The sequence below is a fragment of the Nicotiana tabacum genome, chromosome 22 (genome assembly GCF_000715075.1).
Source record: "Nicotiana tabacum cultivar K326 chromosome 22, ASM71507v2, whole genome shotgun sequence".
Lineage (NCBI taxonomy): Eukaryota > Viridiplantae > Streptophyta > Magnoliopsida > Solanales > Solanaceae > Nicotiana > Nicotiana tabacum.
In genome coordinates, this window is record NC_134101.1 from 44,717,776 (window position 1) to 44,731,142 (window position 13,367).

At 35.7% G+C, this 13,367-nt stretch overlaps 1 protein-coding gene across 1 annotated transcript; it reads left to right on the top strand.

Moving 5' to 3' along the window:
• The first annotated feature begins 454 nt into the window (after positions 1–454).
• On the top strand, positions 455–4,237 carry LOC107806266 (acyl carrier protein 1, chloroplastic). Its single transcript, XM_016630387.2, has 4 exons — positions 455–691; positions 2,123–2,233; positions 3,356–3,478; positions 3,956–4,237. Exons 1-4 carry the CDS (start codon positions 635–637, stop codon positions 4,079–4,081), a joined length of 417 nt encoding a protein of 138 aa, XP_016485873.1. The 5' UTR covers positions 455–634; the 3' UTR covers positions 4,082–4,237.
• Positions 4,238–13,367: the final 9,130 nt, after the last annotated feature.

A 13,367-nucleotide genomic window follows, 5' to 3' on the forward strand; every position in this document is an offset into this window, starting at 1 on the left:
GAGAGTCAAGTTTATTTTAATGAGGAAGGGCCTGCCCATAGGTATGAGTAATTAGAATTTCGATTTAAATACGGCTTTTGTGTGTTGGACAGAATCTGTGATTTCAAGTTAAGTTTTATAAATATATATAAAAAATAAGCATAAATAAATTAAGTAAATATATCAAAACTCACGGAACAGTAAACCTGTGATTCACCACCGGACTGATTAAAAACATTCTTTAAATTGAAACCGTTTGTTTGACCCAAAAAAAAGTAAAATCTTTTTCTTTAGAATAAAAAAAGTATTGTAATTTTAGACCTAATTATCTGAACATAATTTTATTAGAAAGGAATTTTAAAAAATATTTGTGCGAAAAACATTTTCAGAGAATTGACAATGGCATTATCGCAAAAAAAAGAAAAAAAAGAAAAAAAGCCAATCAAGTAACTACTTCACTTTAGGATCTATGCAGCAACAATCAAGTAAAACCCAACCCAAAAAAAAGCCTATAAGAAGGGACAACTCTTCTCCGCACTGTTACTATTCCTCTTCGTTCTCACTCACTATCAGGCACACTCTTCGTGCTCTCCGCCACTTTCTCCAGATCCATTCTCTATTTTTCTCTTGTTCTCTCTTTCTTTCCGTCCATCAAATGGCTTCTATTACAGGTTCATCTGTTACCATGTCATGCTCCTTGAAGCAAAATCAGGTTTATCACTTTGATCTTCACTTCCGATCAGTTTCTCCTTCTCTTCTTTTGTTGCAATGATTTTCTAGATTTTGTTTTCGGAATGTTTTTTTTGTGTCCATCTGACATTCAATTTTTGGAATGGAGTTTATTGGAATGTGATTGCGTTTTAAAAATGTTGATTTTACAGCTTTCTTAGAACCCGTTTGGATTAACTGATTTGAAGTAACTGGTAAACATTAGGGGCTGAAAAACACTTTTAAGTTCTGAAACTGATTTAATAAATAAGCAGTTACATGTTTGGATACAAGCGCTGAAATTGATAATAAGCTGTTGCATTATTTGATAAAAAAGTGTTGATAAATTGTGTTTCTGTTAAAATGACATAAATAACCTTATAAATGTTTATACGGGCATAATTTTTTTCAAAATTTTAGATTCCAGATCGATTCAAATACAAAATACTCTATATGTCATTTTATTTTAAACACAACTGTGCTTAGATAAAATAATTTTTATAATAAATATAATTTGTTTTATGATGAGCATATAATTATAAATTATAATAATTAATAAATTGACAAAAGTTTTTCAGTAAAAAATAAACCTAAATAGGACAAAATATTTGAAGAGAAACAAACACGTCTTCATCACCACAACACTTAGAAAGCAATACACCAAAAATTTTGATATGTCCTCCTTTATTACATACATTTCAAAGATTAATACACAACCACATAGATACAAATATGCAATGGAATAGAGAATTTGCTTCTCTTAAATAGTCAATGAGAATTCAAGACTTGAAGAGGTGGGGGTTTAGGTTGAAACAATACTTGAGGCCGTGAGTATTGATGTAAGAGTTTTTTTCTAAAAAAGAATATTTTAAGGATAAAATAGTAAAAATCTTGGTCAAACTTAAAGTGCTTATAAGCTAAAAATTCATAAGCTGGGGGTGACCAGCTTATGGCTTTCGGCTTATTTTTGACTTATAAGCACGTGGCTTATAAACACTTTTAACTTTACCAAACGCATAGATAAGCCGAAAAATGCTTATAAGCTAGTTAGACCAGCTTATAAGCTTAGCCAGACACCCTCTAATTCCTTTTTAATTGTATATTAAACTCTAGAATATATTTTCATTTTTCTTTTATTTTTGTGTGTTTTAAAGTTTCTTGTCCTATTATTTCTCTCATGATTTAATTCTATGATTGATCAAAGGATTAGAAACAAAATTTCTCGTGTAATTTTATTAGGGTAAGTAATCAATGAAACACAAGGAAAAATGTATACTTCTTGGTATTTTTTAGGTAAATGTTTCACCTTTTCTATAGAAATATTAGGAGTAACATTTTATGCAGCTTCAAGAAGAAGTTGAGAAACAGCTGCCCACTCCCCACAGTTGTGTGTGTCATTGAAATAACTATACATTTTATGCTCTTGTTAACGCAGGCACTTAACCGAGTCTCTAATTTGAAGATGTCTTCTCTTTCATTCAAGGGGATAAGCTTCTCTTCCATCAGATTGAATCCAGCCACTCGCCGCCCCACTATTACTTGCGCGGTATTGTTTTGGAACTGGTGTTTTGCTCTCTTTACTTGTTTTTCTATGTTTTTACTTTACCTCTAACCATGATTGTTGGGACTCATTGCAATATGGCCTGTTTCGTTGCTAGCAAAACTGATGCCGGATTTTATTTTGAGCATCGATGATTAGAGCGTTTAGTATGGGAATTTGGTGTTAAGTTATCTTAAGTTGATTTATGGAGACACTAATTCAACAGTGAATAGCAATTATCAATCTATAGACTAAAATGAATTAAAATAAAGTGATAATATCTTATGATGGAAGATTTCCTTATTCCTGGTAGTATCTTATCTTAGCTGGGACTTTGTTTTGCTTGTGGATTTCTAACTCTTCTACTAATAAAGGCACAAAAAAAGGTGAAACTATAGAGATCTTTCCTGATGTTGTTGCTCACTCAAGCTCCTCTATTCTGAGTTTGTTGTGACAAACCATATTTCATTCAGGAATTAATTGGCCTTTTTAAATAATTTCATTTCTAAAATTTTTATGGACAGATACTTTCCTTCAAGAAGGTAAGAAAATTGACCATCCCCATACGTGCAACCACCCTCCCCATTTGCGACCTTTTTGCCATTCGCCCACTTTCCCATTGGTACTCTACTAAATTTCGAACAGAAACCCAGGGAAAGCAATACAAGGAGCAAATGTAAAATTGAGAGAATGATATTGCTTGCTGCCAAAAAGGGGGTATTCTTCTAGCGATGAAGGGAAGAAAGGCTTTGTAACAAAAAATGTATCAAGACTTTTTTGTAATATTTCAAATCTCTCAGGGTAATTAAGCGTAATTGACTAATCCATTGCCCAAGAAAAAAGCAGGAATTCTGCATATTAACTTGCTCTACTTCTGACTTCGCTGATCTAAAGCGTTTGTGCACATTTATGTTCACGTCTCTTAAACCAAGCTATTTCCATCAGTACTGACACTATAGTTGTTGTGACTGTTCATGTGATTAACCTCTTTACCCTAAAATTATCTTGTTTTTCTCATTTCCCTGTTCTATCTGTGATGTGGAATTTCGTGATCAGTAATTCAGACCATAGCATGTTTTTTTTTTCATATGAAATTTATTAACAATAATGAGAGTTGTACCTCTGCAGGCTAAGCCAGAGACAGTCAACAAGGTGTGTGAAATTGTGAAGAAACAACTGGCTCTTTCTGCTGAAACTGAAGTCAGTGGAGAGTCAAAGTTTGCTGCACTTGGTGCTGATTCTCTTGATACGGTATGTTGTTTGGCACTAAGGCTAAATGTTGCACTTGCATTGTTGTGTCTCAGTCCTTTCTGCAAAAATGGTTAGAACAATTAACATATTTCAGTATGGATTTCAGCCAAGTTACTTACATTTCTTAGTTGTTGCCAGTTTGTCTAATATAGCACTTTTGTCACCCTGTATGTTATCTACAGGTTCAGATTGATTACAGAGGATTTTTGTTAGGTTCTTAAGTGAGAACCACCAATTCTGCTGCTAGGTGCTAGATTTATATGCTTGTGCCTCCAGATGATATGGTTTAACACACTGTGTCTAGGAGACAAGTAGAGCCACATGTAAAAACCGTTCCTCAAGTTCTCAAACAAAGGGATTATCCCAAAGCCTCAATTGCATTTTCTTTGAGGCATCTCGAAATAATAAACTTCTTCTCAGGAACACATTCGTTATTACTGATTTGATTATGTTGTTTTTGTTGAATCTCTTATTCAGGTGGAGATAGTCATGGGGCTTGAGGAAGAGTTTGGTATTTCGGTGGAAGAAGACAGTGCTCAGAGTATTGCAACAGTTCAAGATGCTGCAGACCTGATTGAGGATCTCATTTCAAAGAAAGCTTGAGACGAACTGAACTTTAGAGCCTCAGCTAGTTAGTTCATTAGGATATCTCATGTTTGGTTATTTCTTTGCAGTTCAGGATGCTTCAGTTTGCAATATTGAACTTTCTCTAGTTAAAACACTAGTTTTATTCCATTGGACCCTGCAATTAAATCTGAAGATAGACATGTATATCTATTTTGGCTATTCTTTTCTGCAAGAGATGCGTGCTGCGGAGCTTTGGGGCATATACTCCAGACAACCTATTCTAAAGAGACAAATAGGTGTACTTCCAAATTTCAATGACCCGCTGTGGAAATAAATATCGCCATTACCCGTGGTTCTTCATTCCATCAAAATTTAATAAAATTCACAGACCAATAATACGGCGAACAAATGTATGGCACCAATAAGATGGTCTACAATGTAAGGCTGTGTTCACGTATGAAGTTTTATGATCTTTTCCTGAGCTAAATCTATGCACATTGATGTGAGGTCAGGTAGTAGCTCTAGTGAAAGTTAAAACATTTATGCAAAGTAGTAGCTCTATAAGTTAAAAGTTATCCATGGGTATAATTCCAAACTGGGAGGCACATATTGAGGTTCTCAGTTTCTTTGAGTCGTTCTATTACCAAATATTAAAATCATAGTATTTGAAATCAGTTTATTTAAAGTTTCCAGAATAACTTTCTTGCTCAATACCTCAATCCAATGAGAACTATTCGAACGTTTACAAATTGGGATCCCTTCTTATTTTTTGATTTGTTTAGTCTGTAACAGCTTCTGCTCTGCTCTTGGCTTCCGTTGCTAGGTTATTGAAACTTCTCTTTGATTAGCAGAAATTAGAGCAGTGCGAAAAGGGAAGAAAATGAAATTATTGGATTGGTACCTGAAAATTGCGGTTGTCTCATCTATGATTGGAGGTTCCATGGAGTTATTCATGATCAAAACTGGCTTTTGTATGACAGACTATCCTTTTCACTTTTCTCCCTTTTTCTAATTATAGTACAGTAATATTTTAATGTGTTGCCTTTTCTTGGAACTGATTTAAGTTCGCATTTCACAGACGCCAAAACTCTTCATTAGTGGGAAAAATATGGATTTGTACTTGAACTGCAACATTAGTAATTAATTTGGATCTTGTTATGCAGCTAGAGATAGCTCATAGCTTCTAGTGAAGCCAAAGTGCTTTAGCTAGGATTTTTGTTCTCAAGTGGAAATCCAAAATTTTGCTAGTACCTTCTCCCACTTCTATTTATGTTTGCAGGTAGGTTCATATAGGAAGAATAGAACCTCTTTGCGTTGTTATATATCCATTTTGATGTTATGAAGAGAAGTTATTTTGTTAATTTTATTTTAACACTTCGAATCAGATGATAAGGTAACTATTCTCGAGGCAGAAAAGAGAGCTCTGCTGAAGCTAAAGCTGTCAGAGAAGCTCTCAATCCATGGAGATATCATGATGCCGAAGCAGAAAAAAGTTCTTAGCTTATTGTCACGACCCGGAATCTCAACCTCGGGTCGTGATGACGCCTAATATTCACTTGCTAGGCAAGTCGACGTGAAATAGTTAATTAGTCAATTTTAACGATTAAAAACAAAATAACGATATTCAACGAGAAATAAATGTCAAGTCTAACACAGTACGAATATAAACCACGTGATACTATCTACTCCCAGAAATCCGGAGTCACGAGCAACTAGAAGTCTACAAACATAGTCTGACATAAATACAACTGTTCGACGAAGATAAACAGCAAAAGTGGAAAAATAGAAGGAGACTTCAAGGTTTGCGAACGCCAACAGATCTATCTCGAGTCTTCGTAAGAAAGTGATCCTAGCCGACGCACCTCAAACACTGCTGGGACTAGTACCAATATCTGCACAAGAAGTGCAGAAGTGTAGTATGAGTACAACCGACTCACTGTACTCCATAAGTGCCGAGCCTAACCTCAACGAGGTAGTGACGAAGTTATGACAAGACACCTACATAATAACCCAGTACAAGTATATATAAAGCAACAAAAATAACAAGAAGAATGATAGAATATTAACTGGGAGGGGACATGCGAAAGGGAAAAATATCATAAAAATGGCAAGTATGAAATCACGAAATAACATTTGTCAAATTAAGCAACAATATAAAGTAAATCACCAAAACCGAAAATCCAATAAATCAATGATATGAAAATGGTACGACATCACCTTCGTACTTTTACTCTCGTCCTCACCATGCAATAATATGATTATAATAGTACGGCATCACCCTTCGAATTTTTACTCTCGTCCTCACTGTTGACGACCAATTTTGACCCTCCCTTTTAAAATTAATTAATTTATACATAATAATTTGAATGAATTTTTCAACCAATAATACCTATTTTTTTACAAAATTAATTTAGTATTAGTAATTTTAAAATTGATAATTCAATGTTATAATTGTAATTATAAATATGCCATGCTTACTATTTTAGATTATTAAAATAACTTCTATATACATAGGTTTTGTAATTAATTTAATGATTTATTTCGTAATTTCTAATTAATTAGATTACTGTGTTAATAATTCGGAATTAGTGTTATAATTTAGAAAATAAGGTATTTTATAAATAATAAAATACAATAATTAGTAGTATATTTGATAATTATAATTTTTACTATATTTTATTGAAAATAATTAAGTTTATTTAAATTAATTTCAAAGGGGTTAAAAGGCTAAAGGGCTATGATTGCAATTCTTAATTAAATATGGGTTGGCTACTGTCTCCTATGTCCGTGATTTTCGCTGAACCTTTCTTCTTTCACCGATGAAATTCGAAATCCCCCAAATCCGAATCCTAAGACTCAAAGATGCAACTTCGAATCTCCAGATTTTCTTTGTGCTTCGTTAAATCAGAGCATGCATGATCACATTTCAGAGCCTCATCATGATTATTCGAGGTCCAGAGGTCAAATGTAATGGCATTTGGACATTTGGGCTTTACCCGATGGGTTTTGCCATCAATGGTCACATTCTCTCTTCTCAGGTAAAACTACAATTGATTTTCCCTATGTTTCTCTTATTTTTACTCGCCTCTGCTTGCATCACCTTGTAATCGTCACTCTCCACTATCTAGTTTGAATATGCTGAAACCTTAAAGGCTTCAATAGCTACTATAAATAGCATCCTTAAATGCTACCACCAAAGATACCAACACTACCTAACAATCGGAAAGAATTAATTGCAAAATAATGGTGTTTACGAGTTATTTTCGATTAAGGCCAAGTCTCTGCTTGATTTCTGCTTCCTTCCTTTCTTGGTTCTGAGTTAATGGTTGGAGTCTGAGTCTTGGACTTCTAAATGGCTGAATTGAGCTCTTTGTTTGGCTTGCTGCCCTAAAGGAGGTCAGTAAAACCTCAACCCTATCATTCTCTTATTTTGTTGTTGATCCTGACTTATTCTGTTATCTTTTACTAAGCAATGATAGTAATAATATGCTATGGTTGACTATTTTCGTATGTTTGTTAATGACATATGGTTGATAAATTGATCTTGGGATCATGGGTTCCTTTAATTGTTGAAATAGAACTATGTGTTGATCTTAATAAACATCTGATGATTTATATCTACTGGTTAACTTTAAAAACAACCAAAGAGCTTCTTAAATGTTCCCGATATCTAGTTTCAGACTTCTTTGATGTTCTATTAGTACTACTATGACTGTTATGCTAATATGCCTTGAGTATTATTTGCATTTCATAATGGTTTGCTTAATAGCCCAGACTTAAACAAAGTGTGAACCTGTTTAGTGGTCAAAACTAGATTGTCATCTTAGTTTAGATACACTAGCTCATGACCTTTAAACCAGTTTTATCTCCTTGACATGCCTCTATGGTTCTGTTGATTCATAGAAGTTTATTAGTCATCTGATTGAACTCATGACTGCTTATGTAAGCATGCCCTAAGCTAGTTGGATCTTTGTGTCACTTTTATGTATATTCTGAGATTGTTATGCACTTAACTTAAGCTATGAGGTGTGGATAAGATGTATTCAAGTTCTGATATTCTATTTGTTGAGCTAAAGTGCTGAAACTAAGTTCCACTATACCTGAAATCCCATACTTGACAGCTTAACAAATTTCCCTATTGTGATGATACCCCTACCCCTTTTATGAAACTCATATAGTGACACTGCTGGCTTGATTCTGTGATCACTCTATTCATTTTGAAATAATATGACTTCTACTAAGTGTACTGTTGGTGTTCCCTATTGGTGTTCCCTTGAATACTCTGCACTATTTGTTCTTTAAATACTCATGGTTGTCTCCCTTAATCATGTACATGCCTACACTGTCCTTAAAACTTCATTTAACTCATCTTAAATGCATCATGCTTAACTTATGAGCTTAAGGTGAATCTTCTGTTGCTACAGTTTTAGTATAATAGCATGCTTTATTCCCCAATGAGATTAGCATGAAGTTAAAAGCTCTTAGAAAGAAGTAATCATGCCTTTGGCTTTAGAGTAAAATATGTTTGTTAGCCCGAGATTATGTTAATACTCTTAGAAGTTCTCATTGAACTTGTGAATCTGTGACTTTGTTAATACCTTTTAGGAGTCCTAATTGTAATTTGTTAATCTGCGACTCTGTTAATACCTTTTAGAAGTTCTAATAGTAGTTGTTAATTTGTATCTTTGTTAATACCTTTTAGAAGTTCTAATTGCAGTTATTAATCTGTATCCATGTTAATATCTTTTAGAAGTTATAATTGTAGTTGTTAATTTGTATCTATGTTGATACTCCTCAGAAGTTCTAATTGTAGTAGTCAATCTGTACTCTCCTAATACTCCTTAGGAGTTTTACTAAAACTGTTAGTCTATATCTTTGTTAATACTCTTTAGGAGTTTCAATTGGAATTGCTAACCAGTATGCTAGAAGTTAAGACTTAGTCATAACAAATCCTTGATTAATTTTATTGAAGGCTATTGAGAAGATGTAGTCATGAATCTATTATGAGTTTTGTTACGACCCAAATTCTAACCTGTCGTAATGGCGCCTGTCTCGAAACTAGGCAAGCCGAAAATCTCAGTAAACCATAATTTCTTTTAAGTTTGAAAATATAATATTTAAATAAAATCCACAAATCCTACAAATACCGATACAACCACTCCCAAAACCTGGTGTCACTGAGTATATAGGCATCTAATATGAATACAAGTCTGGAAAATACGGTCCATAACAGTCTGAGACCAAATACTGTAAATAAGGAGATAGGGAAGGAGAGGCAAGGTCTGCGAAACACGGCAGGTACCTCTAAATCTCCGAAAAATCAACTGCGCAAAAGAATCGACACCCTCTATGTCCGAAAATACCTGGATCTGCACACAAAGTGCAGGGTGTAGTATAGTACAACCAACTCACTAAGTAACAATAATAAATAAGAAACTGAAGATAGTGACGAGCTACACAGTTATAGTTCACTTTCAGTAATTCCAGCAAAGAATAGACATGCTTTCAAATCCAGCAGTTTAAGTCAAATCAGTTTTATATAGTTCAAGTTCATGTATTCCGAATATAAAATCTTTCAGAGTATTTCACAACAATGACAGATAGCAACTAAGTGCAACAACAAATGAAAAGCAAGTACAGCCTCTCAGGGCAACAGTCACTCAACTCGTCACAACAGCTCAACCACTCGGCTCTCAGCCCTCAACGCTCACACTCAATGGGTACCCTCGCTCACTATAGGTGTACAGACTCCGGAGGGGCTCCTACAACCCAAGCGCTATAATTTACACGGACAACTCACGTGCTGCACGGACAACTCACGTGCCATAGTATAAATATCTGGATCATCATGGACAACTAACGTGCTGCACGGATAACTCACGTGCTGCACGGACAACTCACGTGCTACAGTATAATATAAGGATCTGCATGGAAAACTCACGTGCTGCACGGACAACTCACGTGCTATAGTATAATATAAGGATCCGCACGGACAACTCACGTGCTATAATATAATATCTCACAATCAGGCCCTCGGCCTCACTTAGTCACAAATCTCTCCAGTCTCTCGGGCTCTCAATAATCATGAAATCAACCCAAACAACAATCAATAATGAACAATATATAGATTGGGATAAAATAAACAAGTAAACTGTGACTGAGTACAAACAACAATTACGTAGGTAGTTCAACATGTACACGACCTCTGTGAGTCCCAACAGTACCAACATATATCCTAAACATGGTTTATAACATTACTTATAATCAAATTTCCACAACACACATAGAGAGCACATAGCTAACAACAAGTTATTCAACTTTACAGTTTTCACGGGACAGACCAAGTCACAATCCCCTCGGTGCACGCCCATACGCCCGTCACCAAGCATGTGTGTCACCTCCAAAATAATCACATGATACAAAGTTCGAGGTTTCATACCCTCAGGACCAGATTTATAACTGTTACTTACATCGATCCGAGCAATTCTTTATTCCAATAAGACTTTGCCTCGCGAATTGGCCTCCAAACACATCGAATCTAGTCATAAATAATTCGATTCAGTCAATAAAATTTATTGGAATTAATTCCATATGAAAATACAATTTTTCCACAAAAAATTCGAAATTTAACTCAAAAATTGCCCGTGGGCCCCACATCTCGGAACCCAAAAAAAGTTACAAAATTCGAAAGCCCATTCAACCACGAGTCTAATCATACTAATTTTACCAAAATCCGACCTCAACTCGACCCCCAAATCATCAAATCTTATTTCCAAATCTCTAAGTTCAAATCTCCGATTTACACCTCAAAAATATGTAATCTAGTCGAATTATTTAATGATAATTCAATATTATGGAGTAAAAATAATCACAAGGGACTTACCTCAAGTTTTTCCGTGATTTCTCGCAAAAACATTGCCTCAACCCGTGTTTGGAATGTCCAAAAATGAGAAAATCACGGAACCCTCTATTTTTGTACACTGTTCAGAGGTTCCGCACCTGCGGCCTCTTTAACCGCTGTTGCGCGACCGCTTCTGCGATTTTCCCTCGCTTCTGCGATCACCCACACACAGGTGCGTGTCCGCACTTGCGAGATGCCTTCCGCATCTGCGCTCCATAGTCACCAGCCCAGCCTTCGCTTCTGCGCATCTCAGCTCGCACCTGCGAGTTCGCTTGTGCGAGTTTCCTGTCTGCTTTTGGGAACCTTGCGCACCTGCGATGTCCATTGCGCTTCTGCATGGTCGTACCTGCGAGCCAAGTTGCACAGGTGCGATTGCACCAAAAGGCAGAAACTTCAGATTTCTTCTAAGTCCGAATTTTATCCGTTAACCATCCGAAACTCACCCGAGCCCCCCGGGACCTCAACCAAATATACCAACAAGTCTTAAAACATCATACGAACTTAGTCGCACCTTCAAATCACATCCAACAATACTAAAAACACGAATCACACATAGATTCAAGCCTAATGAACTTTAAAACTTACAATTTCTACAAACGACGTCAGAACCCATCAAATCACGTCTGATTGACCTCAAATTTTGCACACAAGTCATAAATGACATAACAGACCCATTAGAATTTTCAGAATTTGATTTCGACCCCGATATCAAAAGTCAACCCCCGGTCAAACTTTCTAAAAATTCGACTTTCGCCATTTTAACCCTAATTCCACTAAGGACCTCCAAATAATTTTTCGGACACGCTCCTAAGTCCAAAATCACCATACAGAGCTATTGGAATGATCAGAATTAAATTCCAAGGTCCTTTACACATAAGTTAATATCCGGTCAACTATTTCAACTTAAGCTTCCAACATGAAAATTCATTCTTCCAAGCTAACTCTGAAATACCTTAAAACCAAAACCGATAATTCGCACAAGTCATAAAACCTCATAGGAAGTTATTCAAGACTTCAAATAGTTAAAAGGTGCGTAAATGCTCAAAACGACCGGTCGGGTCGTTACAATCTCCCCCACTTAAACATATGTTCATCCTCGAACGTGCTAAGAGTTGTTCGTAACCTTCAAATCTCTATTCCACCTTACCACGTACATACCCGGGATGATCTCGCGTCACCCTATTCTATATAGGCATGACCTTATAACATAACTAAAAATCATTAATTTTACCTTAACCCAAAAACCTTGGAATTCAATTCCCAACCTTCGGAATTTCTTTTCTAGACACGAATCTTACATTTACACACTGTATGAGTCTAGACAAGCTGCATCGAGCTATAACTATAATCACAGATATAATCACCCATCATATTACACAACTCGCCCACTCGTAGCACCATTCCTGATCACAGTAACTACTCCAAACCAACCAAGTACTAGTATAAAACCCCGCAGTCAACATAACCTCATTCCACAACCTTCGCACACTGCCAATGATGAAAGAAATAATCAAAAACTCATAACAACTCATCAGATCAACTAGCCATGGAGCTCTCTCGCCCGAACCAAAACCATTACCCTCTTGAATATACCATAATCAAGCCTGATAGTACGCATTCTAGGTCCAATGACCTTATATTATTAAACATAACTATCCCATAGACACGCCACATCAATATAACTCCAGCCACCACTGCGCAATCCATGTACCCAAATATGGGAGATGTATCAAGGAAGAGAACCATATTGCAAGTTCAACAAGCACCACCACAACCATAATGTTACAACCAAATCCTCAAATTTCATGAAGAGGATAACCGTAGGCGCATGTACACAATTCCTCAAATATGCTATTCATGTAATTTTTATCGTAGAGGAAGGAAAGCAATGAAATCCGATAAATTATCAAAGAAATAAAATTCCCACACACGGCACGGACAACTCACGTTCAAATAATATGAATCGCCTGGCATGGTCATATGCCTCTAGTCCCAGCATATCATACAGGAGCAATTAAACAAGTACATTTGTAAATGATAATGAAATAAGATTCTCATGCTCTTGGACTGGTATAAATAGCACGCTATAGTGTAAGCATGTGAAATGTCTCCTATCACACTTCAAATCGGCAAGTTAACGTGGAAATAGTAACTACCCCGTTTATTCAGGGAATCATCTTCTTTGTAACCTCAAGTATAGCCCAGATAGTTCTCAACAAAGGTACAAATACGGAAAACGTTATAACTTTACGCTTAACAGTCAACTCTAGGCATATTATAGCCTAAGCATTCTTCCGAGTATGAATACTTGCTCTAATGCCCGCACATGGGCTCAAACCTCACATATATGCACACTCATAGCTACATAAATAATTAACGCAACTAGTGCCTCCACTAAGTTAAAATAAAATACTCATCTCA